The sequence below is a fragment of the Gasterosteus aculeatus genome, chromosome 21, assembly GCF_964276395.1.
Source record: "Gasterosteus aculeatus chromosome 21, fGasAcu3.hap1.1, whole genome shotgun sequence".
NCBI classification, from domain to species: Eukaryota; Metazoa; Chordata; class Actinopteri; order Perciformes; family Gasterosteidae; genus Gasterosteus; species Gasterosteus aculeatus.
In genome coordinates, this window is record NC_135708.1 from 16,880,508 (window position 1) to 16,908,203 (window position 27,696).

Here is a 27,696-nt window from a genome sequence, read left to right on the forward strand (position 1 = left end):
CCCTTTCTACTTTTAAGCAACATATAGATTGCTTTGTCTTGTAAGTTAGTATTCCTACATGTGTGTACGTGTTATTTCTATCTGAGTACTTCTTTTACCGCTGATAACATTATATTTTAATAATTGTGTTAGCGAAGAGCTCCCAGCGCCTGGCCAGAATCTTACAGACTCTCAGGTCTACTACAAATTATTATTATTTTATCTATTAAAAATGTAATGTCTCTGTTGCTCAACAGAAGGACCAAACAAGGACGAGACGATTTTCACAAGAGAAAACATTTATTCCTCAAGAACAAATGAACCAATCATATCTTTCAAAATAATACCATTAAGAAGGCAAAAATTACATAGCGATTTCTTTTTAAGGCACAGGATAGATAGCAAGAAAAGTATTTAAAATCTTCCACGGTTATGACCGCATGACAAAAAATGTACGCGCCACATTGCAGCTGTGTCATCACATTAACATCTGGCAGCCCTGCTCATAAAATGCAATAACTGTTGTCTCACTCATATTATTCATTTTGTTCGACTCACAAGTGGTTTGAACATCAGTCAAACCCGTGTTCAAGTATCCTTCCTAGTATACAGCACTTGTTCATAGCCCTAAAATGCCCCCAGGTCCTCACTACCGTCCAAATATTCCACAAAATCATCTTAAAAATTACAGTTATCATTTGTATTTTTGCATATGTGCATTCCATGTTTGTACTCGAGCATAAATAACAATAACAGGTAAAAAATCAAATAACACTACATGACAAAAGGTATATCAAAGTGGAGACTGCTACTTGAGCCTACTTAAACGAATGCAGCTGTTCCTTTGGTAAGTTTTCTCAAATGACAAAACTGAATTTGGCACATCTGAACAAAAGGAACGGACGGGAAAAACAATGACAGCCGTAAGTTTCCCCTCCACAAAGGAGATGTGTGGCCACAAAACCCCCTGCAAATTTATAAATATTAGCGACTTTATTTTTTACATAAAACACTTAAAACAAAGACGAAGCAATTAGTGTGTTGCAACAAACGATGCTCTGTAACAATATGTTACATAAAAAAAAAAAAAACAGACAGGAAGACAGGAAATGTGTGAAAAATGTCTGGCATGCTGAAATCAGTCCCGTAAAACGGATGAAAAATGTACACGAATACATCAAAATGATGTGTCCTTATATTAAAAAGAAAACTATGTTACAGCAGCGACGGGGCTTCACTGCGTGAGGAGGGAGTCTGGAATACTTCTGATGCTGTGAGACGACGGGCCGCCTTCACTCAGCTCGTACCTGCGACGGAAAACGATACAGATGTGTATTTAGGCACTAAAACAGAACATTTATAATTCGAAGAAGTGACTTGAAAAAGAGAAAATACAAGTTTACCAGTGTGTGTATCCTCGTGATATATCGTCCCCACTTAAATCCACCAGCACCTGTGAGTTCCAACAAGAAAGAAAACGCTTTTGGAAGAATCCAAAGAATTTGCTGGAGAATCCACATCGAGACATCCACCGGTTACCTTTCCCAGAAGCCCCTTGTGTTTGGACAGGATGTTCCCTCCGTTCTTCACGGCTACGTCCAGAGTTCTCCTGTGGAGCTCCACCATCGACACGCTAAACTCAAACCTGTGGGAGCACACGCATTGGACACGTCTGCCGATCGACTACAAACAACACAATGTCTGATATTCATAAATGTATTTCTGACTCCTTTTACTCAGGAGCTGATAAAATATCGACCCACGTTTGATCATAAACTGGGTTGAGGGTCCTCTTCATCGTGCTGGTCTTCCTCCTCCCAGTCCGGCTCTTGTCGGGCAGCAAATAGAGGCGGATGAAGGGATCCGAGCCGTCTTTGGTGAAGGCTATCAGGTTACTGAGGACACACACAGGACAAAATGCTTTGACCCGCGTGCTGCCGGTCACATGTTGCTTAGGTTAACGCCGCCTGTTTATTTTTAATGTTCACGGCCACGCGGGAATTGAGGGGCACCGGCGAAAAGAACCCCCCAATGAGTAGGAAAAAGAGGCCTTGACAATGAGACGACCTTCAAACTAAGTCCGCCGTATATATCTTCCAAAGAAAAAAGAAAAATCTAAATCTGAATGCAGGATCCGTGGAGCTCACCGGCAGGCGTGCGCCACCACAATCAGTCGGTTCCTCTGGGAGCTGTGGCGGACGGTCAGCTGGACCTCGCCCAGCGGGAACTGGCCGGGCGCCGAGCCGCTGCAAACACACCACATGACAAAATGTCAAGACTTCTGAGACGAGCCAAAGAAGACAACGAGATTGCTTTTGAAAAAAACAAAAAACGCCGGCCGGAGGGGCCGACCGCTTTACTTCTGCAGCTGCCGAAGCCGCTGGTGGAGCTCCATGGTGGCGAAGGGCAGCGAGATGTCCGAGGCCAGGCTGGGCGTGGACTCCTTGTGGGGCAGGTGCTTCTGGGAGCCGGACATGCAGGCGCCCAGGTCGGAGACACTGCGGCGAGGGCCGGCCGAGTACGGCTCGCCGTCCCCGCGTTGGAGGGAGAGGGTGGAGGCGGCCACCGGCGGCGGGGGAGGCGTGGCCGGAGGAGGCGTGGGCGGAGGCTGCGGGGAACCCACCGAGGCCGAACCCCGCTTGGCGGGAGCCGCGGGGGCCTGCAGGGGCACGCTGGACTTCCTGACCGTGACGGAGGAGGGCTGGTCTGAGGACACCTGCTTCTCCATGGAGAGGATCTGCAGCGGGACATGGAGGGGGGGGGGGGGGGGGGGGGGGCGTTACAAAGACCTTAAGAAGACATACAGAAAGGGGACTGCGGTTGAATCCTCAATGAGATGTACAATTCTACTTGCGTCCTTAAACAACGGCATGACTTCACGGCGAGATTGACCAATCTAGTAAATTGGTCTCGGTGCCGCGGCTCCAGCTGGAAGACGTCGGGTGTCCGTCCAGTAAATTTGTCTTTATGGAGCAATTCATCATTTCTGTGTTCTGGAGTCCAGAACTCCCAAAGGGCCATTTCCCTCTTTGGGTATTCGTTATGAATCTTGACATAAAGCCATTTCACTACCGGCCAAATTTCCAACGGGGCTGCCTTGGTTTTCTTATTCGATCAGTTGTGATGGATCGATACGGGAGGGAACACTTTGCTTTGGGTGTCACGAGGACGCGGCGCGGGTTTACTCGTTCTCCGGCGTCCGGCTGGTTTGAGGCAGTGACCGAAATCCTTACGGGTCGGTATCAGCAGGGTGGCTTAATTAGTATCATGTGATGGCGAAGCGCCTTTGGGAAATGACGGAGCATCGTCCAGTGTAGGGAGGGTGAGGGGGGGGTTAAACTGACTATTCAATAGAAAGAAGTTTCATTCAAACTAACCGTCGTGACCCGCAACGCATCGGCAGTTATCTGAAATCCAATCTAAATATTTAAATATATACCACCAAGGAGAAGCGAGAACATTGTCTTCTTTTAGCTTCTCGTTTGAATTATTTGTTAGTCATTTGGGTGAAGCGGCCCGATGCGGCGCGCCGAGTGCGATCAGATCTGAGCGCCACGTTTCAGACGACACAGTCAACGTTTCAGGGCCTCAAGAGCAATCGCTGCTCTCTGCCTCCGTCTGACGTTTTAACAACAACTTTGGAGTATTAAATCCGCCACACAGTTGTCACTGCAAACTGCAATATGAGCCGGGTGAAGGAACCTTGAACGCTCGGTGCGGCAACAGTTGCCACGGGCAGCGGGCCAAACGAGACCGGAGCTGAGATCACAAGCTGTCAACGGTGTTCACTAAATCCCCTTCAGTTTGTTGTTGACGCGGCAAAAAACGTTTACGTTTCCTTTCAGTTTTTTATTAGATTAACCTCGTCAATCTCCCGTCTGTTTGAGCAGCAGATGGTGGAACGCCTGTTTCCGGGTTCCCCTCGGCCCGAAAACAAAGTACCTCTCACATCACCCGTCCCAACAGTACAGTGAGCGTCTTTACCCTCAGGGCCATCTTCAGTTTGATGGTGGAGCTCGGCCCGGAGTTCTTCAGAGGAAAGCACCGAGTCAGCGTCATGCCCTCCTCGTCCAGCAGCCCGCGCAGGGACACCGCCAAACTACCCAGGGTGCATTTGTGCTTGTCGTCTTTCACCTGCGCGTTAGGGGACAGGTCAGGCTCTACGCAGCAGGGAAACGCGAAATGAGCAGTTGAGGTGGCTGCAGCTTTTACCTCCAGCTCCAGCTCCTGCCGCCGGGGGTTGTGGATGAAGAAGGAGAAACAGTCTTCCCACAGAGGCTCCTTGGTCTTGTAGCGGATCTTTGCGGGGGGAGAGAAGTGGCCTTTTGTTTGGTCGCCAATCAATAAGACACTTGAGAGCAGCTGATTAACAACAACAGTTCATCCGGTCCGAATGTTAACTGTCCCCGCAGCCATTGGACCTCTCTTCATTTCTATGGCTCTATTTAATAAAGTCTCTAAAAAGTTTTTAAACCTCTAATTAGCTACATTGATTTTGTAATTGACCAATTAGCCAGTTTCCCCACAAGCTCTGTTTCCATAGATAATTAGCGACAGGCTTGTACTTGCAAATCGGATCGTAAATGCAAAAATGACTTTTAGGTTAAAGAGTCTTTTTAGCTTTAGGGTTTCTGTATCGAGCGAAAGGTGTCGAGGCCTCTTTTCTTTTTCTTCGTAAACTATCTAAACCTAGAGTGCCAGGTGAGGAGTGCCGAGGAGCTCTGATGATGATTGACAGCGCTCGTATAGTAAATATAGTTGTGGAGCGAGTTTTCTTCCCCACTGCAACGTCACCAAGTGATTCACGTCCACTTAACGCTTATTTCTAGAAACTTTCTCAAACCCACAGTGGAGCAAAACTTACGCTTCAGCAATACCTCGGTCTGCTTACGCACAGTGTGGCTTCCTCCTATTTAATGTCCCTTTATTGAACGGAACCCGGGAGAAATAGCTGGTGCATACGCTAAAAATCTATGCAGAGGCTATTAGCAGACACTATTTTCTCAACACACATTTTCAGTTCATTTCTTTTAACTCCAAAGTAAGAGCGAAACGTTCCCGAACACAAAGCCCCCGGGAGAGACGGGCTGGCTGGTGGATTTCAATAAGTATTTATCTGTAAGCCTGCAAGATGTATTCTTCAGTGTTTTGTTTTTTCCTCTCGTAGCTTACAGGAGGAAATCCGCTGATGATGAAATGATGAGACTCACCTTGCTCTCCACTGATTTGTGTCCAACGGTCAGTTGGACGTACGGACAGGGCTCGCTGCTGCTCTTCTTTGCACACTGTTAGAGAAAGGCAGAGGGGGGGGGGTTAACTGATTCCCATCACTGTGACAACTTAATTGCAGCCGAACTGAAACAGCAGCTTGTTGAGAGAGAGAGAGAGAGAGAGAGAGAGTCCGGGGTGCAGGCGGGAAGCGGCATTCCACACAGCGCGGCGAGCGGGGCTGCAGGCAGAGACGCTTCCACGGAGAACGCACGGCTTTCAGTACTCCTACAGAATAAATATATATATATATATAAATATATCTGCAAGAGCCGGGGAGTCTAAACCTACTCGTTAACCCGTACTCTCCCCCTGAGGATGGTGCTTTTAATGTGACAAAGCTCCACATTGTACATTTCAGGCTGATTGAGACGGCCGCACACTGCGATGCGCCTCAACTTGGGCTGCGAAGGCCCTGACGGTGTTTTCATCATCGATGTGATTCTCCTTAATGCGCCGAAAATGACGACGTCCACATCCAGAAAAGGTGAAAAGGGTTCTCTGAATCTCTGCTGTGCCGTCTAGAAAAGAATACCTAGAAGAGTCGTGGACATCATGGACATTTCCTTTAGAAACAGTCAATAGGTCCACACCAATTGATGAACAAAGGCAACGAGGAGATGCCGAGGCTCAGTGAGTCGCCTCATTAACGGCCAGGTAGCGGCAGCGCTGCAGGCGGGATGACAAAATGACTACTGGAAGCAAAAAGAATCTTGCCACTGTCATGTTGCACTGAGGGAGCGGCTCCGCGTGTGCGACAACGGGGAGCCGCACAACATTATCTCCTCTTTGATTAGCCGACACCGGCTGGGTCGCTCTACAGGTTTGCTGCAATTCCCAGAAAAAAGGAGCACGCGTTGGACGGGCAGCAGCATGACATTTTCCCTCCTGGTATGAATGCGGCGTAAAGCCGCCTCGGCCTCATATCGATTGGACACACGATGCGAATAGAACAGATTGAGGGCGTTATTGGGCTTTTTCATGCAGGACCACGAGTTATTGTTACGAATAAAAAGAGAAAACTGCATGAAACAACAAAGAAACAGAAAAGCCGACCTCAACATGCATATTTATTTAGGTAGGACAATTCACTCGTTCGACAATCATCACAGTCACATGACGTCGTACGGTGCGCTTGAAGACACAGGTGTGATTTTTGCATGCAAACCATCTTTCCCACATTACCTTCAGGGCCTTAAAGACTGAGACTTGCTTCAACCCGTCATAGGTGAAATCTGACAGGTTGCTCTTTAAGTCACAGGTGGGTTCGGGGGGGTGGGGGCAGAAAATCACACCCCCAGTTAGTAGGACAGGAGTTTGGTACGGTTAAGAGGCATGAAGAGAGACACGTAAAAACACGTTGAAATACGAGCCAGACGCGAATGATGTGGGAAATAGATAAAAAAAAGTAGCGTGAGGCGACACTGCAGGGAGCCAATAACGAAAACACAGGCCAGAATAACGAAGGTGTTTCCTTCTTGTCTCTTCTTTGAGACACTGTGCAGCTTTTTCAAACAAGCTTCAGGCGTCCTGCAGCTGCACATTAATTGGCTCACCAATGCCGACAAAGATCACTAGCAGCTCTGCTGCAGAAATCCCATATTATGGCCTTGAACTAAGCCCCTGAATTAGAAAGATATTCATCTGACTGACAAGCGGGTACAGCTGACTCCTCTGTTTGGAAGTGTCTGCTTTATATTAAGGGTTATTGGCCACTCATCTCAATCAGACACTCGAGTAGAAAACCGTGCAGCTACCACATGCTTTACGATGCAGCTTTTTCAAGACTGCCGCTATTGTTATTGACCCACGTCATTGCACACCGCTAACGCTATCAGGATGCAAAGAGGGTGCCGAGGGACTCACAAAGAGAGTTCTATACTCTGAAGTATTGCTCTCACAAAACACTAGACCCGATGCTCTCCTCTGACCTAAGTTCCCGCAGCCTAAGCTGCCTGTGAAGACGCTCTTGGGTGAGGAGGAAAAAGAGTAGAAAGAGAAGAAAGTGACGTTATGAGGGTTGAGATGAGAATCGATGGTTAGCATCCCCGATGGTACAAGATTTCTAATTGTGTTAGATACACAATGAATGTACACAGGATTCTGAAAGCAGAGCTTTTTCAGGTTCACGGTGAGGAGCTGGAGAAATAATCAGCTGTAGTGACTAATTCATGGATGTGGTTAAAGACATATTGACCCGCTGGGAGCTAAAGGCTGCATCCATAACCGTTCATCATGGCTTTAATGGATGGGTTTGCGGTCGCTAAGTTAATGAGGAAAAAGTAAACAGGCTTTCCCTGGCTGCTAGTTTCACCCGGAGGTCAGAGGTCATTGGAAAGCGATGAGTATTCTATGAATTCTAGGAATTGTGATAACAGGGAAATGGAGCTTTGCTGAACATTTACCAGTGATCCTTATTCAAACAAGCGTGCACACTGGTATTTCTCACTAAACAGGTTCTGACAATGGCCGTGTGTGTTTTCGGCGGTGGAGAAAAAACAAGGCCGACGCGCGAGTCTCGTGCCGTATCGCTTACCAAGGACCTACGGGGCACCACAACGAAAGCACAGACAGCGTGAAAACAGAGCGAAACATTTGCGGCGTCTTACTGGCAGGTTCTTTGCCGAGTCCAGATGGACCACGAGCAGCGCTGACGACAGCCCGTCGTTGGCCAGACTGTCTGCTCGCACGCTCTGCAGCACCTGATCAGACAGGAAGGTCAGTCACCACGGAGACGGACGGCTCTGTGGAGGCGGGAATGTTTCTTTTATTTTACCTGGTTCAACTTCTCAGGGGTGGAGAGCAGAGAGAGCCACTCCAGTTTTAAGTGGAGTTTTCCGGTGGGGGTTTCCTCCAGGTCGAACCACTGCGACAGGGTCACATAACGGCGATGTCAAATCAACAACTTATTGTTTAGTTGTTATACTAAGGTGGGTCATGTATGTTAGTAGAAAGCTTATTAGACAAAATGCTTTGTTGTATTCGATTTCATTTGATGTGACTCTACTAAGTCCGTCCAATGTTTTTTTTTAATTCATGCCAAACTAGCGAACGCTGCCGCTTCTCCAACGACGCCAATCACAGATTTAAAAGCCTAGAAGAAGCCAAACTATTCCGCTACGACGTACGGCTTATTAGCTCTAAACAATTTGAAATGAAATGGGGGAAATCATTTTACCTCATCAACCTTCTGCTCTTTGTACAGCTCACTCATGTCGATCATCAGGCTGTGAATAACGTAAAATAATAATTACTCAACAGTTAGCAGAGGAATCAAAGCAACCAATCAGAGGAGAGGGGCTCCAGTTATTGATCGTCTGCTTTGTGTTGTCAGCACTTGGTGTGGAGTTACAGGCGAGTGTGGCACTCAATTGAATTCGCCCTCGGGAAGTGTGGGAAAACACCTGCTCTTTACGTCGACTGATGTCTACCAGCACAGCACACCTTGTTTAGAACACAATACATCAAACCACAGCAGATCCTCTGTATGTCCATGCCTGTGTATCAATGACAACAAGGTCTGTTCTTAAATACCAGACAAAAAGATTCGTTCATTTCTCAAGAAGCACCAAATTCACCTTCCCAGGAAATCATCTTTGTCGGGATCTTCGTCAAAGAGCTCGATCTCAAGGTGCTGACCCGAGTGCTCGTACACCAGAGCCTAAAGGAGACAAGGAGACACTGATGCTCTCCAGTTGACCATTGTTGTTAGTTTTACTCAAAGTGCACAGCGACCAGCGGTCCATACTCCAAAGGGGGAACCCCAAACTCGTCACCTCATAAACCTCGTTCCACTTGGGATTGAGGCTCTCCTTCACCACCTTGCTGTGGAAGACCTGGTTGCCGATCTGCAGGACGCCGTACGGGTCGGACTTGCCCTTGATCAGCCCGCCCAGAAACGTGTCCTTCCCTTCCAGATCCTGGGCCTCCAAGAAGTGGATCCTCAGGACTCCCTGTGGAGACGCAGACACAGCACGGCGCTCAGGGGGGGGCGACGGCGACGCTGAAGTGGCAGCTTTAGACACTTCAGCACGGGAGTCGGTTGATGGGACGTGATAGTATCCAGCGGGTATCATGAGGCAATGCAAGAGAAAGCTGTGGCTTATTATTAAGCGTATAGAGGCAGAGGAAATAGATTCACAATTATATCATTTATTATTCACGTTTTTACTCCACTGTGTGAATATTGGATGCTGCTTACAGTGAAATACCCTCCTGGGTCTCGAGCTTATGGTCTGTTATCACACAAGTGAAACAAATCGGATTTTGTTATTGTGTTGCCATGGATACAGGTCCGCGCAACAAAGCCTCAAAATGCCTTTGTGCTGCTGAGAGTTAAATGAACACTGGTGAAGACTTCTATTAGAATAGCAACCGTGAAACATTACACAGCTCATATGAGAAGAACCATCAGCTACCAACCGTTACCTCCTTCATTACTGCAGTGAGCTTACAATCCAACCCACGTAGCGAGAGCAGGATGTGCATTTTCACGCTGTACGAGTACCTTGGGCATGGGGAAGCGCAGCAGGGCCAGTTCCACATCCCCGACCAGTGGGATGGTGATGCGATTGGGTAAAACCAGATAGTTGTAGATAATGTCTTGAATCAGATTGTCGGAGAGGCCGCTGTAAGGAAAGGAGGAGAGAAGGAAGTTAAAGCGAATGATGCAATGCATTATTTGTCAGACAATAAGGGTGACCTTGGGTTATAAATGTTCTCCTTCAATCTCAGTTTAGAGTGCACTTCTGATTTAGATGTGAGAAGATAATAGGAAAATTGGAGTCACGTCAAGCATGTTGGTGCCGCCGGCCAACAACCCTCTGAATGTCTATCCGATCCTGAATCAACACTTTGTGACAACAACAGACACAGCGAGAATGCGTTACCGCCTCGGGGAGACAAACAGATGCGATTACGCCACAGCCGTCCGTATCTCACAAGGTGGATTTCCTCGTCCATTTTGTGAAGTTGAAGCTGCAATTGTCTCTGGAGGGATCTCAGGACAATATTTTTTAAAACAGAGGGTTTGCAGCCTCTCTGCAGGAAAGTGATCACACAGTCTGAGAGGCCTTATCCCCTCCATGTTAAGAGTCGGATCCTACCTGGAAGGAATGTGTCCGAGGATCTCAGGGTGCTGCAGGCGCCGCAGGGCAATAAGGGCTTGGATAGATAACAGGGTGAGCGTGGCGGCTCAGGGCTCCGTACCTACTCCATTATATCTAGACATCCGTTCTAAAGGCAGCATGTAGGAGTAGTGAAAGGAGTTACACTCAGCTAATCGTTAGCAGATTCTGTGAAGAAACAAAGTGGTCCAACCCTTTAAATGTTTCTGAGATCATGAAAGCGGGTTTGAACCTTATAACGTGTTCTTAGATTTCATACAGAATGTAACAGTGAACCCAAATATTGTCCTGTCATGGAGACAACAAATCCAGACCCCTATGTTTGGATCATGTGGACAGATCCTACACAATTGCAGCTTTAAAGGACAGACACTAAAGCAGCAACGTAGCACAGACCCCAGCTGCTCTGACAAAACCTGCTAGTGTTTGTGTCTGGAGTTGGGAGAAACATTTATTTGGTCTTCAGCTTATCTTTCAACCCGAGCTCCTCTCTGTGAGACGATTACAGACATTATGGTCCTCTGGCGGGAGACTGATTGGAGACCGAGCTCTTCTCCAGCTGAGAGCCGAGAGTGTGAAAGGATTCCTGGCGCATCAGAGCTTATTGCTGCCTCTGGATTGCTCCCCTGGCGTAAACAACGGAACACCGGATCGCGTGTGAGCAGATCGCTATTCAGTTTAGGAGTGTGCAGAATGCAGACATATACTCCGACATACGGTGCGTTACTGTGGTTTGCTCTGATAGCACATGCTATCAGCGTAGCAGAGCTGGTAGCATGGCTGTCGACTCCTCGTCTGCTTCCGATTCAGATTCTACAACCAACTCAACAGCAATGACGCATCACGACACGACAACAGGCAAGACTTGGATAAGGGGGTTCGGGCGAGACCCACTGGGGGAGGCTTCACGGTGGCAGCTGATGCTGCATTCAAAGATCTCCGTCTCTGCAGCTACAATTTCACCATCCGGGCCTCAGCCACAGCAGCTCAGCACTCTTTATCTGCACGTGTCCCCTCCACACACCCACACACTCAGGCACATGTGCACACACACACACACTGCATTGCACTCTGCCGAAGGAGCTAACGTAGACCGCCTACTGAGCTCCAACGTGTCTGTCCACCTCAGCAGGGAACATGAAGACCAGTAAGACAACCTCATGCAGCATTCACACACGTGTCACTTTATTCGTGGAAATGTACGTGTGTAAATAAAGTACGAAGCACTCAGGGCGGCTGTGAGTAATTTTCCCGGGCATTTAGCATCTCTTAATCGACTTTCGAATTACTCTCTGCTCAGCCCACACGACAAGGCTCTTAATATAAGCAAGGCTGAGGAAACAGGCTGCATGCAGCTCCTTTCCTTCCCTGACCAGTTTAAGCCCAGTTAACTCATTCTGGTGAAGCGCTGCATGAAAACAAGGACAAGGAGACCATTGGACACACAAGGACCTTTCTGGGTACAGCTGACTTACTTGAGCCCAGGAATGTCGAGTATATTTGTGAGGCCAGTCCAGTTTATGTCCAGAAGCTAAGAGAAGAGAAGAGGGAATGGGGAACATATGCCATATTAACACTTACTCTGGCTGCACACCAGTTTGACAAAGGAATTATCTGCAGTTTATGAGTCACAACAAGAGGCCAAAACACACAATGAAAATCAACACAAATACCTGCTCACTGAAATATTGATAAAAGCAGCAGCGAGGCGCTAGGGTCTCATTAGTTTTCAAAGTATCCTGAGATCACAGATATGCGCTTCAACATGGCTGAAGGTACCACTTCTGAAGTATTCTACAGTCAGAAACCAACCAATTTACAGCAGCAGGCTGAGTGAGTCAGTCAAATGGCGAAGAGACAGTGGAAGAAAGGCAAATGAAAGCAAGCGATCTGAGCGGCTGCGTCTCAGCGAGCTTAGATCAGCGTCTGCCTCCGAGGAAGCAGCTTCCTTAACAACCCTTTCCCACCCTACTTGTACAGTGCTGCAGCCGATGCGCTGATGCCGCAGGGGAGAGGCGAGCACTGCATGGCTGTGATCCCGTCTAGTGGGGAGGGAAACACCCCCAGCCTGCAAAGCGCTTCTACGCAGCCGTTAAAGAGGCGTTTTATTTTTTTTTTTTACATTAATGTTATAAAATCAAGGATGGGACAATAAGAGCAACGTCATCATTATCACTGTTTAAAACATGTTTGTAAAATAACCAGCAGCCACAGATATCATCTGTCCTTTATTTAAAGGCCCTCAGTGTGTTGCATCCTTTCGTTCTGACTCGCGTTATTGCAATTTCACAGCCAAGAGCGAGACCTCTTATGGTCTGGAAATGTTTCTATTTCACTTGGCGCTGGCGGTCGGCCCTTCTGCGGCGCGCTGGGAGGAAGGCAGACGAGATGTTTGGATTCCACTGCGCACGTTGTCGAGATCCTTTGGCCTACGGGGCAATTTATTTTACCACTTAATTTCTCTGTCCTCCAGTATGCGCGGTAATGTCCCTCGTGTGGAAACAGGAAGAATACTGAGGTGCGTGTGCGTGCACGTGGGAATGCTGCTGCCTTCTCGCTTCCGCTTCGTTGGGTTCATTTCTCCACCCTGAGCTTGAGCTGAGTGCGTCGGTTAGAGAAATCTACCAAAGTAGGACTAGCTGGTTCTGCTGCTATTTAAAGCTCCGCTATCGTTCCGCTGGGTCCTCCCATCCGCTACCAATCGGCCCAACATCTTAAAGCTGTGCAGCAGCGGCTGTGTGCGGGGGAGATCGCTTGAATGCACGTGAAAATATTGGCAACGTGCAACGCAAATGGTGAGTAATGAAGAGGGATGAAGACTCAAGGCCGGTGCGAATGCCGAGAAGAATGGAAGGATCGCTTTGTACTGTGATTCAGCTCTGATTTGAGGCCCAAGCCCGCCGCTTCAACCAGTTCAACCAGTACCACTTGTGAGGGGTACTGGTTTAATCTCCCCATGTGAAATGGGTGGGCGGTCGATGGCTTTTCATGAACAGAAGCAAAAAGTTTGCCAGGGCGTCCTGGTATATTAACAGTAAGTGTCGGGGGGGGGATGGGATCGGGCCTTCAATCCCATTAACATGCTTTATTTCTGCCTGAAAGAGGCTAACAAATGACAAAGGAGAAAGCCAAGGCGGGATCTGCTTTATCACGTGCAATTAGTTTAAATCTAGTGAGAGTATAAAACGCACAAAGGGCCAAAGTGGCGCATTAAAGATATTTGAGATATTTGGTGATATACAAAGAAAAGAGGCCGAACTTGGCAGAAAAGACAGCCGAGATAAAGCTGCCAGTGCGCACGAGTGAAATAAAGAAATGAAAGTAGACCAAACGGGTAATGCAGCCATTGAGGAGATGGGTGTCGCCAGTCCCAGTTTAATAGCATCCACTCCTCATTTTAACCTCGGCTGCCTTTTCTGTTTAACAGCTTTCATCGATTAAACCGCACTCATAACATCAGCGTCTGAACTCACCGGCTTCTTGAGGAAGAACACAGACAGAGCTCCGATAAGAGGCATGTCGCCCAGCAACGGCTCCATCACCACCCTCAGCACGCCGTGGATCTATGGGAGCACCAGAGGAGCACGTTGACACAAAGGGAACATCGCACACCCGGCTGGCCCTCGGCATTCCTCGGCGGTCGGCCGGAGTGTGTGACGGGTTTGAAACCCGACCGCGGCCCGACTTCACACTCCGTCCACCTTCGTCATAACATATAATGACAATTGCCAGGGTCGGGGTAGTGGGAGGGGTCCACGGAGCGGACGACGTTGGAGAGTTCGTTGGTGTTGAAGCCGATACCGATTAGGCTCTTAAAGACGGCGAGTTGTTCAAGACTTCCCCAATATTTCCGTCACCAAGGAAAGTTCAAATTGAAAAGTTTCCTAAAACTAAAAAACTGGGGAACTGATACTTCTCTTTGTCCTCGCTGAGATTGAAGGAGCTCCTTTGAGTAGGCTGGCAAACCAAAACTAAATTTAGATTATTTCTCTGTCAATTTCTAGAAATCTCCTTTTCCTTTTCTATGAAGCAGTGCCTTTTACACCCTGGTGTTATTACACAGTCATTACCGTTTCTTTAGAAACAAATGTTTTTCCAATCAAGAAAAATGGCTGGAGTTTTTGTAACGTAGACCAGCTCACGGGTGTTGGCGGCTGACGATGGAGAGATGTAGGTCTCCCTGAGTTAGATAAAGGGACCAGCGAGTAACAAATGTCTCCCGCGGGGCCGGGCGAACAGCTTCCGTCTCCACGGAGGCACCCGGATTGTTTTTCTTTCTCTTTGCCTGCTTGGTTCCACGGAAACCACGAAAAGGTGCCAAGAACACGGCAACAAGAACAAAAACGCACACAAACACACTTTGTCGGGCAGTGAAGGGAGCAGGGGAGTCTTCTCAGGAAGTAAGATGTAAATCTTTTAGTGGCGTGAGGAAATATTTGTCTCACTGTGAGCGTGTGAGTCGCCCAGCACTCACTTTTACAGCCATTGAGGCAAGATCAAGATCAAGATCACAAAAACTGTAGTGATAATATGTTAATACGACGGGTGTAAGAGACCTTTTCACCAAAGATCAGGCCGACGCTCGTGCCAGCGGAAAGAACCTAAATACATTTCTCACCTGGATGCTCTTGATGCCGGCTTTGCAGTAGTAGCGTTTGATGTCTATGTCGATCTCGGTGTTGCCTACAAAGCTGAGGGACAAAAACAAATGATGTACAATAAAAGTCCTGTGCAAGGGTTCGGGATTCTCATGTTTGGATAAGACATTGGCTAAATATGTTTTATTCATTACCTTTACGGTTTAAAATATTTAAGATATAAACACAAACACGAGTCACGGAGGGATGTGACATGATTGCAGCCACATATTATTTATGGTTTACATTTTTACAGCAAGAGCTACTCATTCTAACAACATTAGGACTCATATTGCCCTCAATGCTGTATCCTCAATCTGGAATTATTGTTTTTAAAAGGGGCTGATAAGTTGATAAAAGTGTTAAACACGTTTATTTGACGCTTGCTATTGGAAAAGGATATCAAGAGGTTCAGGATTGTGTTGTAATATGCAACGTGCTTATTTAGTGTTTTCTATTTATCTCCCCGGCTGCATAGACGATGATTAAAAAAGAGCATCCGGTGGGCTCACCTGATCTGTAGGTCCATGATGATCTGTCGCTTATCCACATTTTCTGTGTAAACCTTGACCCCGTTGACCCTCAGGGGCTTCACCGCAAGAGAGAGAGAGAGAGAGAGAGAGAGAGTAAGAACCATCATGCACAACTCACAACGTCTCCCCCCAAAAAAAGAAACCCACGCGGCGAGCACAAGGCCGCCCCGTCTCCTGACCCCCGCGTAGAAACTATTCGTGCAGTGAAGGTCACGAGCGTTCCCGCTAGAGCCCCTGTTGCGCCCCCCCCCCCCCCCCCTTGCTTGGCAGCTGCAGCCGGCCGGCGCCCCCCCCCCGGGATACGCGCGGCGACACTCACTTTGTCGCCCATGTCGATCTTGCTGAAGCAGAAGGTGCTGAGGTGGGCGTTGGACTGCTTCACCGCCGGCTCGATGGTGTCGTGGAACAGCTTCTCCGCAAACTGGCAGATGTACGGCCACATCTGTTTCACCGTCTGAGGGGACGCAGGCAGAAGGAGGCCGCACGTTATGAGAGAAACGATCGGCCTTCACGTCGATGATCATTGTAACGGGAAAGCACACGTGTTGAGAGACCTCGAGGGATGTGATTCTTCATGCAGGAACATCGCTGACACCACGAATGATAAAGTTACTTTTAAATATTTCAAATATTTAAGTGGAACCTTGTCAAACGCGAACCCGTCAAGCGGGCACAACAGCCGCATTTTGATCTCAGCATCCCGATAGTGTAGATTGGAACTCGGTGAGTGGTTTATAGATTACATCCAGGTCGTTGCCATGGGGATCCACGGGAATTAATGCGTTCCACAGTGCAGCAGAAAGAGTCCAGCGTGCTGCAGCGTGAAGTGTGGCGACACACACGGGCCCCAGGGAGGGGAAGGGGAGATAGCAGAGGAGCGTCAGACGTCCCAGTTATTTCCCTTCACACATAGAAAGGGGGGCAGCGCGCGAGCAAACATAGTTAAGTGACAAACGCAGAGATTCTTTACCTTGTTCAGCCACTCCACTCGCTCGATATCTGGGAAGTGGACCTAAGGCGGAGGAAAGAGAGAAGATGGTTGATGGTTTGCTCCTCTGACATTCTGACTTGAAATGATGTTCAGAAATTGTCAGTTTAAAAAGCTAAAGTAAATCCCTGAATGTGATCCCAATTATTATTATTATAATTTAACCATCCGTGTAGGAAGAAAAAGAAGTTTCAAAACGCTCTTCAAGCACAGGTCATTTAGTTTCAGCTCTCCCTTGAGAATACTTTGCTTTTAAGACTTTCCATTCATCGCCCTCTTTTCACGTTTGGAGTAAAAAAAAAAAGCTTTTCCAGTTTGTAGAAATTTCAGAAATGACTGCAATACCAACCACTCTCACACCTTCAGGGTCTCCACAGACCTCCACTTCACAAGTGTGAGCTGCAGCTGGACCAATCTCACTCCAGGACCAAAGTAAATTGGCCATTGATTTAACATGAGCTGAAAGAAATGTCTAAGATAAAGTCGGTACCGTGCACAAAGGCGTGCAGCAATGCACGCGCCACCTTGATAAATGACGGCCCTCGCGCCACATTCCCTCATCTCAACAGCAAGATAGAGCAGAGTGCTGGTGAGATGTGACACGCAGGCCGACAGCCACGAGGGACGGCACGACCCCCCCCCGTGGAGGCGGTCGGCGGAAGTGCTTATCCAGCTCTTATGTCAAGCAGCGACAGGAGCAGGAAGACGCAGGGCAGAAAGTTTGAGTCAATGCAACGGATTCAGGCCTGTGGTTTATTATTAGAGAGACGCTGGCATGCTTCATTAAAACATCTGACACAGTGACCTTAATAGAGGAAGTGATGGATGTTTCGCTCGTTTGGACGAGTTTTAAAGTGCTGGCTGATTAAAAGCGAGCTGAGCAGCAGCGAGCAGAAGCAAAGCAGCTTGGTTGTTGGAAAGCTTCACATTCATCAGGTGAAATGTCTTGAAAGTGTGATTAACAGTGTCCTTGAAACTAGGAGAGAGGTTCGAACTGCTTAACGAGAGTCGGGAAAGGAATCGGCCGTCTGGAAACAAACCCCAAAATAGCAACTTGCTGTCAACTTCCCGTCGTGGTGTAGTTAATAATGCATCGTTATTTTGTCATTTAGCAACTGTTTTCTAAACGTTATATAACATATATACATTTTTTATAGAGGTGGAATTGACCTAGTTCACCCAAAAACTGTCATCCGGTTGGATATTTTAGTCGTCATCTTTGTTTGCGTCTGAGTGTGCACGAGGCAACACATATTGTATCCATATTGTTTGCATATCGCCGTGTGAAACCAGATATTGAGTCACATTGTGGACATTGTTACATCGTAATATTGCAAATAGTTACGCATAATTATAATAATTATATGCACAATACCCCTGTTAGAGATGCTGAATTCATTCCCACTGAGATGTGAAAATCTTTACTTTCAGAGTAAGTAGCTGCTACACCAGCCAGCCTGAGTGAGTCACCCAGATGAACACAGCGGCCGGCGATATCTGGAACAAGAAGTGCTCTTTAGCAGCAGAAGCTTTGGCACCACACAGCAAAAGCATTTGTGAGAGCTGTGCCATGTCTGTAGAGTAACATATAAAGCAAAGAGAAAAGAGACCACCCCCTGAACACAGCTGGGGCCAGCTGATCAATCGCCGTAAAGCCGTGTTTTCCCGTGATGCACGGCCCACGACAGGTACGACCACGGTCACTTGACTTGCAGTTTCTTTCACAAACCACCGACTTTAAGGACATTCATCAATGCCCCCTTCCTCTAGGTGGGATGCTGTTGCTCCACCCCATCCAGTTCCTCCGCCCCCGTTTAGCGGCCTCGACGCCTCCTCCTGTGTCAGCAGAATGCGCGTTTTTACAGTAGAGCCTGAGGCGGTAGTGAGCATCACTAACTAAGTGGAGCTGTGGCTGTGAGAGGAGTCTGATATGGAAAGAGTAGGTTTGCAGTTTCTGAAGCAATACATGTGAGCACCCTTTTGGGCTTAAATGCAATCTAAACTTCATTAGAAATATGTGAGGTTTATCTAGATTAAAAGGGCCTTTGTGAATACCAAGTGGCCTCTACTGCCACTTTATCTTCTGGACTTTCAGTGGAGTGGACTTGTGGATTTGTAGTCAGGAGGGAGTTTGAGGTTCAATCAATGAAAATGGAATTGAAATGACTGGCGCGTAAACGTTGTATATCCTTCATTAGGGAAAAGCCATTTACTTTGAGATGAACCCCCCTCGATGGCGTAATCCAGCTCCCCGCAGGACAGCAGTTAACAGCGTGGATTACACGATGTGTCACAAACCTCCATTAAAGGAACACGAGCCTCGGAGCGTAGAGATGTTGGGTTTACATCGAACATGCATTTTGTGGGGAAGCAGCCTGCGTTAAATCCCAAACCTTGTTTGAGAGCGTACACGTTTGAAAATAAAGTGTTGAGGTAATGGAGCGAGTTAGTGAGCAGCGTGTGTCCCAAAATAACAGGGACCCCGTGGGCATGTTTCCCTTCCAGCGTGGTGTCTGGTTCACCATTGTACCCTGCTGTATTTAGACTCAGTCTAATGTCACTGCTGCTGCTGCTGGGGGGGTTGGAGGGGGGGGGCAGCTGCTTCATCACAGCTTTACACCTCACCTCTGCTCTCTGTCAGCTGATGCATCTTCCTGGAAACTCAAAAATATTCTGCACAACAACAACAACAACAACAACAACAAAAACACCAGCACATGCGTTTACAGTGGGATCGACCGAGGCGCCTTACCCACGGTGGCAGGTCAGAGGTCGCGAGGCTCTGCTCGACGCCTCTCTCCTCTTGCTCCAAGAAAGCGAAAGCTCGGCCGAGTCGGCCGTGCTTCCCCGCCGCGTTCCTCCGCCACCAGAAGAAGATCACAAGTCCGATCAACAGCCAGCTGAAGCTGAACTCGAAGTAGCCCAACGCGTAAATGGGGAAGATGAGAACAAACGTCTTGGCCACGTCCAACCAGGTGCGGGTCAGCGCGGCGGCGGAGGACACCGGGGCGTCGTCGGCGGTGTCCCCCGGTGAGGCGCGGGGAAAGTTGGGACTCGGCGCGACGTGTCCGTTCTCTTTGGGCAAACGGGCTCCGCGTGGATCCGTCATGCTGTCCGCGGACACGTCTGTGGCGCGTGCTCAAGGCGCGTTAAAATGCGGGTACGGTCGGTGGACACGGTTCCCGTGCGCGAAGCCCCGTGTTCTCACGTTGGCTCACCCGCACGCCGGCCCATCGCCTCGTTGGGATTGACCACTTCGGGGTTGGGGGCGGTGGGGGCGAGGGTGGAGGTTTTCCGTCAACGACTAAAAGCGCGGGGACGTTTTTGACATGGTGAGAATCCGGTCCGTTCCGGTCCGCGGCTCCGCTTGCTGTGACTCCAGACAGGTTAAAGGCTCGATTCCCAGAACGCACGGGGATCACGCTCCGCGCGTAACCCAGCGGTGCCCGTTGCCTGGCGGGAAATGAAGAAACGCCGCCTCCTGGTGCTCAGTAGCGGCCAACGCAGCGTGTCATCTTCAACCGCGTGTTCGGTAACGCAACGTTAGGCCTACTAGTCACAAATTTCTGTTGGTCATCTTTCAAACAATGACTTGTCTCACTGACTAGCAGAATTGTTTTGAAATACATTAAGATGTTATGGACGGTGGTATACTGCCGAACACAGAGCAATCGATCGATAGACAGAGTTTTACAATCGCACGCAGCGAAATGAAGCAAAACACCAACAGAAGTGCCACATCTATTAGTAAACATAAGCATATCAATAAGACGCACAACGTTTCGATACGGCTCGTCAATAAAGACATTCAAGTCATTGACCGCTGCCATGGCAACTGCTGTTTGTTCCGTTGGCTTCTCGGCCGCCGATTAAAAGGTCTGTTGTCAGGCTGATGTGACGCGATCTCCTTGGTTTCGGCTTACTGCGCGTGCGCACAAGTGATTTGCCATCATGGCGGCGTCGTTACTAAAATATGAGTTTATTTTGGACGTTTGAAAGACTCCAGAAAATAGAAACCCCAATAAGAAAATGCATAGCGAAAAGGTAAAGTGTTTTATCTTATAAATGATCGTGTGCTGTCTAAAGCAAGTTCACGTGAATAGTAGAATATCCGCTGTTGCTGTGAACAAACGTTGTCGTAGAAAACAAACTGGGCATGTGTTGGTTTGATATCGTGACAATACGTTTGCTGTCGTTTTTGAATGAACCTTGATACTGTCATCTAGTGAACATCAAAATGTTTATTTAGAAATTAACGAAGGAAGACACATGGAGACCAGCTGACCTGACAAGACACATAAGGGTAAGTTTGACACATAAGGGTAAGTTTTTGCGAGTTTAGGACAAAGTTCCAGCTGGAGTTAAATCTGTAGACGTAATGAAACCTAAATAACATGGTTTTATTTTCTCTTTTTTCAGGAGGAGGGTGATGACAATGAGAGAAGGCGTCGCGGTGGGGAATCCGTGGAGAGACGCCGCAGGGACCCAGAGAAGGCGTCCAGACAAGAGAGGGACAAGCCCAGGGAGATATCGAGGGAGAAAAGACATGAAGACCAAAAATACAGATATTCCGATCGGCGCAAGGAGGGCTCGCGGGATAGGAGAGGTGATAAGGACCAGGAAAGAAAGGATGACAGGGAGACGAAAAGGGAAAGAGACAAGTTGGTAGCTGGGCAGAGGTACGACGATGATTACAAGAGGCGTGATAGAGAGGACAAGCAGGACAAAGAGAAGGACAAGGAAAGACGCAGAGAGAAGGAGAAAGACAGGGAAAGGGATAAAGAGAGACACAATGAGGGGCAAAGGGACAAGAGAGGGGGAGAGAGAGAAAAGGAGAGACGGACTGAAGAGCGGGACAAGGAGCACAGGAGAGGAGAAAGGGATCGGATGGAAAAGCCCGAAAGAGAAAAGACAGATCGGCATCTAGGGAGTGAACGACACAAAGACGAATACAGAGACCACAGGAAAGACAAAGAAAGACGAGAGAGACATGGAGACAAAAAGGATTTGGAAGCGAAGGACGAAAGTGGTGAGGCCACAGCCGTGTGCACACTTAGCTTTCCGTATTCACCGGATCGTCATTTCCACACAAGATAAGCCTTCTTATGTTTCTGATTTCAGAGCGCACAGAAGAAAAGAGGAGACACAAAGAGGAGCGAGAAAGAAGACACAGAGAAAGAGAATACCAGGTAGGCTGGTAAGCTTGTAACCTAAAGTGGCTCCCCGGGTCGAAACGTTTTACTCCGTGTGGATTTTTGCTCTTTCGCCAGGATGAAAAGCGAAAGCGTGACAGCGAATCCAGGGAGAAGCGAGACTCGAAGGGTTCAGGTGAAGAGGTCAGGCGTCACCGCGGCGACAGAGAGCGAGCGGAGCGGGACAAACGCAAGCAGGGAAGGCAGAGAGAGGAAGACAAGGAGGGAGAGGAGGAACCGCAGGGAAATCCTCACAGAGACGGGGTCAGCTCCAAGAAACCAGCATCTGACAAGAGTCATAAGCAGGACCCCAAAACGGAGGTGTGTGCGCGCCCATAAGCTGCCTTTGCGCTGTAACCCAGCTGGCTGTCAGTGTGCATTCAATGCACTCCTCCTCCACAGTTCGTACAGCTCCAGTTTCACCGTAGTCCTTCGTCATCCTAAAGAGTTTCTGCCTATTTGAGACATTTTTTACTGTTTTTTTTTATGTCACCTCCCGTAGGCTGCCGAGGATGAAGTTTCGGCTGACCAGGAATATGAAGATGACTTTGAGGTTATAATACGGCTTTTCTAATTGGGCAAAAGGCCACATTACGCAGAACCGTGTATGGTTGTTTTTTCATTATTTATCATGTTAACGTAAACATTAATCTGCTCATTTTTGGTTATTTCTGCATGCTTTAATCCTTTCAAAGAAAGCGGTGAGTATTGGGAGCTTTTTCGAATGCATCCATTTTTCATTCCTATAAGATGCGAATTGCCTCTTTTTTTAATACTGTTTCTGTCTTCCACATATTCCAAATGTTCTAATATTCTAAATGATGTGATTTCTCCACTGACAGGAATATGAGGAGGACTTTGAGGAGATGGATGAAAGCCCAGGCGAAGGTGCGGACGAGGGGGAGCAACGGCATCCGGCGGCGGGGGAAGAGAGGGAGGAACTTTCAGCACAAAGGAGAAAGGAAATTGAAGCGATTCAGCGAGCCATGGACGAAGAGAACCAGAGAGTTGGAGCAGCTCAGTCCAGACAAACTGTGAGCACAGAGGAGGAAGAGACGCCTAAGTGGTCCAGAGGTACGCTCCTTTCTTCTGCTTTATTTAGTTAGCACTTGTGTGTCATGGTATGTTCCAGTGTGTGTATTATACAGCGTTACATATGGCCTCTCTGCTGCTCTTTTAATAGGATCAGAAATGGGCCCGAAGAGGGAGGGAGCGTCCCAACGTGGAAAGTTTATCGACTTTGTAGCCGCGAAGCAGCGTGAAGTCAGCAAGAAAGTTTCCACCAAACAGAAGTAAGTCACATGCAGGTTGAGCCGTTTTGGATGTGATTCGATGCTGGTAGTGAATCCTGTTTTATGATTTAGGACAGGTTTTTCTTTTTTATTCTAACATCAACGTCTAATTTCTTCAGGAAACGCAGTACAGAGCTCCTCCGCTTGATTGATCTGGACTTCTCGATGACGGCCTCTCTTTTGGATCTGCCCCCGGTGAATGAATACGACATGTACATCAGGACCTTTGGAGCGGCAAACACCAGGCAGGTTAGTGTTTCTTTCACACGTGACACGGATACCTGTAACCACATTTTGGGTAAAAAAAAGCAAAGGAGCTCATGTCAGCGATGTGACGGTGTGTGTTTAAATAACCTCGTCCATGTCAGGCTTACGTTCAGTGTAACGAGGACAACGCTGACAGAGACGTCCAGACGGAGGAGATAGAGGTGTGTGAGAAGTGGACGCAGCATCCTCCGGAGCACAAGGGAGCCTGTGGAGGTAAGGAAAAGCCAAATACTATGAGCTTTATGTTTGAATATAGAGTTCAGTACCTGTGTTTTTTGTTTTTGACAGATCCAAACCTCTCCCATGAAGCACGAAACAAAGGTGAAATGAGCTTCGATTCGCAGCGTCTGACAGCGTTTCTGCGCTCAGCCTCCCAGGTTGTCTTTTCACACTTAAAAATAAAAATACTTGTTGGACTTCCTACGTCACTTTTTGTTTGTTGTCTCCACAATTAAAGACATGTGTGTGTTTTTTGTGGCTGAATCAAGGTCATGGTCATCCTGTTGGAGGAGGATCGAGCGGAGAGAAAATCCCTCAGGAAGCTGAGCTCTCAAACCGACACGCCGTCTTTCAGCGATGGAAGTTTACAGCTCAACACCAATTTGTCCTTTCTTTACGGTACGAACACCAACCCGGAGAAATTCATTTATGATAATCATACCCTCAAACCACTGTATTCTCATTTGTGTTGTTTGGATTATGCTGCTGTTTAAACACCTCGGCTCTTTATCACGAATTGCATCTCATTTTTGATCCGATTGTCCGTCACAGGTCGGCGCATTAGCCTGGTGCACTTCTCTCAGGCCCAGAGGCACACCATGATGTCCGTCCACAGCCCGACCACCGAGCCCAGCGCGGTGCGTCTCGACGGCTGCACCGTCATCTGCATCTGGAACATCTGGGAGCCGTCCAGACCCCAAAAAGTCCTCGTCTACGAATCCGAGGCGAGATTTTCTGTTAATTCTTTTTATTCATCTGTCTTAACACGCACCAAAACAAATATAGTGTCCTGAAATCAAACCTGCCAACCCCTTTTTAATCTCCACTGCTACAGGTGCAGTGTTGCTGCTTCAGCCCCGGAAAGGCCATCTTGGTGTTTGCAGGCACATCCGTGGGCTCCGTGGTGCTGTGGGACCTCAGGGAGCACGCCGGTGCCCATTACCGCCTGACGATTGGGGAAGAGGAATGGGCTTTCCGGCAGCCCACCTTCTCCACTGGTGCGTTTTCAGAAAACAAAGGACATGGCTGGTTGAGATAACGAGACCCCAGTGCAATCATATTTTTTGTACAAATGCTGGATCAGCTTTATATGAAGTGAGAAATCTGGACTCTTTTAAGCACTTTTGGCTAAAACCACATTGAAAAAGAAGAAAAAAGAACCGCAACTCTACGCCAAGCATGTGTTTCCTGAGCTTTTTTTGTCTACCTTTATTTTAAGAATATTAAGCCCCTTGATCTTTCAGTCAGCCATCTTTGTTGGCGTGTATTTATGTCTTTTGAGAGGAGATGACTGTCAGCAGGTAAGTGGCAAACATTCTTAATTTGCTTCATCCGGTGATCCAGTACTGCCTTTGCCCTTTTTGTCACTTTCAGAGTTCAGAGACTCTTTTTATGACGTAACACTTGTCAACGCAGACGCAGTGATGGCCGGCTCGAGCCATTTCTCATCGGTGACATCTGTAGAAGTCGTCCCTTCCACTGCACCGGGGGGGCTGAGGCCAGAGGTCCCCCTTTTGGCATCCGTAGAAGGTACGGAATGGTATAGGGGGGGTTAACACATCGATTGAAGGTCTTGTGTAACATTGTGTAAATGCACCATGTGTTTCTTCCATTCACAGTTGGCTTGCAGTTTGATTGTTATTCTGTTTCCTAATGCAGAGTCGTCAGGGTTGTCCTTCCAGCTGGCCTCTCTGGATGAAATGGGCGTTCTGAATTTCTGGGTAAGTCGGGGGCGACAAAGCGGATCCTTTTGTGTTTTTCTTTCTTTGCCCACATTCCCACACATTCGCAGCTGGCCGGAAGCAATTAAGGAAACCTTTCATTCGTTCCTGAATCCCGGTTGTGCCACGATGGCCTTTGGTGATTTCCTCTCTCTCCTTTAGGTGGTAGTGGAACTCCCAAAAGCCAACGAGGCAGGCTCCCCAACTGATCTAGGTAAGTAAGGCAGGCCCATTTTAGAGCACCCCCCCATTTTTTCCGTGAACATACTTTCTCGCAAATGCTGGTACAAGCTTCAGTGTCTCTCTCTCTCTCTCTCTCTCTCTCTCGCTTGTTTTCCTGTGCAGGGCTCAGGCCTGGCGGGAAAGTAAAGCTACTTCACAGCTCCCGCCTCCTCACCGCTGACAGGTGAGATTGATGAATAGCTTGTGATGGTCATCTGTCACTGCGGCCCACCGGGCTCAAAATACCCCACCATGTCTTTCTGCAGGGGAGCACAGCTGCTCTGTCGTGGTCATACGATCTTGTCAACATTTCACTGGAACACATTCGATATGTGCGGCATGGATGTGATGAAGGGTTGTGTTCCGCTGTTGCACCGGTTGCTTTTGGCTGGGAATGTGACACCTGGTTTGGATTTGTTTTTTTGGTCCGTCTGGTTCTCAGGGTATCGCCACGAGATGCCGCAAAAGCAGGTCCGCTGCAGACGCTTCTCTTAAGATTCCTCCCAACGGACTCCAATCATTTCTTTATCGGCACCAATATGGTGAGCATCCTCTCGTCTGCTACAGTATAACGTCATTACTGTGTCATTATGTGATAATGCATTGATATCCTTTTTTTTTTTTTTAGGGTCTGGTCAATCATGAAACTAGTCACGGTTTAAAAGCCCCACCAAAGTTTTACAGGTTCCAGGAGGCTGGAGTCCGACCTATTGATGTCACCTCCATCCACTTTTCTCCATTCAGGCAACAGTTGTTCTTGGTGAGAGAATGCATCTTTTAAAGACTACTTAAAACATATTCTTCAAATATATTCTATTCCAGTGATCCTCATTGCCATGCAGGGAGTCCTTTACTCAAAGTACCATTGCATTAAATAGCTCCCCCCGTCCTTATTGCAGGTGGGATGCGGAGACGGCAGCATCAGGCTGCATCAGGTCAGCCGTGAGCATCCCGTAGCAGAATGGAAGAACGGTACAGCTGGTGAAGCGGTGGTCTCGCTACACTGGACGTGGACCAGACCTGCGGTCTTCTGTGTGCTGGACGCAGCCTCGACCCTCCACATATGGGACCTGGTGAAAAACGACGCAGAGCCCGTGGTCACCGAAAGGATGGACTCGGACAGGTGACGGCAGACACAAATGAGGGGTGATTTTACTTGTGGATATTCGATTTGGTACGTTGACGTGTGGTGCTCATTTATCTGCTCTCCTCTCAGGGTAACGGCCGTGACTGTGTTTGGAGACTCGGGACAACAGAGCATATATTCAGGAATTGCACTTGCACACGAGTCAGGAAAGATAGAAATGCAGTATTTCTCAAGACATTTTACTGTACACATTGAAGGAGAAGAGGAGAAGTTGGAGAGTATGATGGCTGAAGGCTTCTGAAACACTGAAGTGTTTGTGCTAATTAAAAATATATTAAAACTCTGGAAAAACAAAAAGGGTCAATTTATGAATCGATTTTTTGTTAGTCAGTTTGTATACTCTTTCATTAGTTTTTTCCATGTTGCTAAAAAATGTACAGGAACATGAAAATAGTGTGACTGGAAACCAAAGATCCTCTAAAGGGGATAAATATCCTCCATAAATCATAAGAACTATTATATCAATATTTGATAATGGAATTATTTCTACTGTTAGATGCAAAATATTTGTTTGTTATTATCAACTTTCGATTTTTATATAATAAACTGCCTATATCTGTGGTTGTGTTACATTTTCTCTATGTACATTTTCAGTTTTCTGTGTGTGTTTTTTTTTTTTTTCAAAGCAGTTGACTAGTGTTTATACAATATGTTAGACCAGGGCAATGGATTTTAGTTACTACCTCTAAAACGAAATTCAGAATTTTAACCTTTGCTTTATTCAGTGAACACTTGTTGTGTTGTCTTAAATTTAAACACAGCCGCTAAGAAAATCGGCCCTCTTTACGGTGCCAAGATTAAATCTTAAACAATTAATAATCAAAAAGGATGTAATGAGTTGAATCTTCTTTCCAGAAATTCACGTAAAAGGTGCTTATTGAAGACATGACCTCGGTATCCTCAATGGTAAATCCATCCATCCAAAAGAGATTTTATTTATCTCATTTAGAAAAGATCAGGTTTTGTGACCTGCTGCCATGGATGTATCCGAGCGACTCGTTGCCTGGCAACAACGCTGGGAGAACAAGCTATTAGCACAGTTATGATTTCTTTCAATGGTTTAGGCTCAATTAACTTCCCGCTGCTGCTTCCAGACTCCATAGTT

The 27,696-nt window shown here is 47.6% G+C and overlaps 2 protein-coding genes across 6 annotated transcripts; one reads left to right on the forward strand and one right to left on the reverse strand.

Annotated features, from left to right (window-relative positions):
- Positions 1-260: 260 nt before the first annotated feature.
- On the reverse strand, positions 261-20,368 carry esyt2b (extended synaptotagmin-like protein 2b). 4 transcript variants are annotated; one of them, XM_078095951.1, is made up of 24 exons: positions 19,284-20,331; positions 16,514-16,555; positions 15,863-15,997; positions 15,523-15,599; positions 14,992-15,064; positions 13,847-13,936; positions 11,849-11,904; positions 9,755-9,875; positions 9,024-9,200; positions 8,826-8,908; positions 8,426-8,474; positions 8,024-8,113; positions 7,857-7,949; positions 7,114-7,215; positions 6,433-6,495; positions 5,190-5,264; positions 4,192-4,278; positions 3,964-4,113; positions 2,340-2,716; positions 2,127-2,225; positions 1,743-1,874; positions 1,519-1,624; positions 1,383-1,432; positions 261-1,286 (listed from the first exon to the last, which is right to left on the reverse strand). In XM_078095951.1, the coding sequence occupies exons 1-24, from the start codon at positions 19,638-19,640 to the stop codon at positions 1,214-1,216; spliced, it is 2,757 nt and encodes a 918-aa protein (XP_077952077.1). In that variant the 5' UTR covers positions 19,641-20,331; the 3' UTR covers positions 261-1,213. The 4 variants fall into 4 exon arrangements, with proteins under 4 accessions (XP_077952077.1, XP_040022841.2, XP_040022840.2 ...); XM_040166907.2 differs by lacking the exon at positions 7,114-7,215; XM_040166906.2 differs by lacking the exon at positions 6,433-6,495.
- On the forward strand, positions 19,366-26,888 carry dync2i1 (dynein 2 intermediate chain 1). Of its 2 annotated transcripts, none has more exons than XM_040166904.2 (22): positions 19,366-19,506; positions 20,781-20,834; positions 20,951-21,560; positions 21,653-21,720; positions 21,802-22,044; positions 22,226-22,276; positions 22,566-22,797; positions 22,907-23,015; positions 23,135-23,264; positions 23,384-23,495; positions 23,571-23,659; positions 23,771-23,900; positions 24,054-24,226; positions 24,337-24,499; positions 24,918-25,031; positions 25,161-25,222; positions 25,385-25,436; positions 25,568-25,628; positions 25,887-25,986; positions 26,073-26,204; positions 26,344-26,567; positions 26,661-26,888. In XM_040166904.2, the coding sequence occupies exons 1-22, from the start codon at positions 19,465-19,467 to the stop codon at positions 26,830-26,832; spliced, it is 3,123 nt and encodes a 1,040-aa protein (XP_040022838.2). In that variant the 5' UTR covers positions 19,366-19,464; the 3' UTR covers positions 26,833-26,888. The 2 variants fall into 2 exon arrangements, with proteins under 2 accessions (XP_040022838.2, XP_077952076.1); XM_078095950.1 differs by lacking the exon at positions 19,366-19,506 and adding an exon at positions 20,423-20,575.
- Positions 26,889-27,696: the final 808 nt, after the last annotated feature.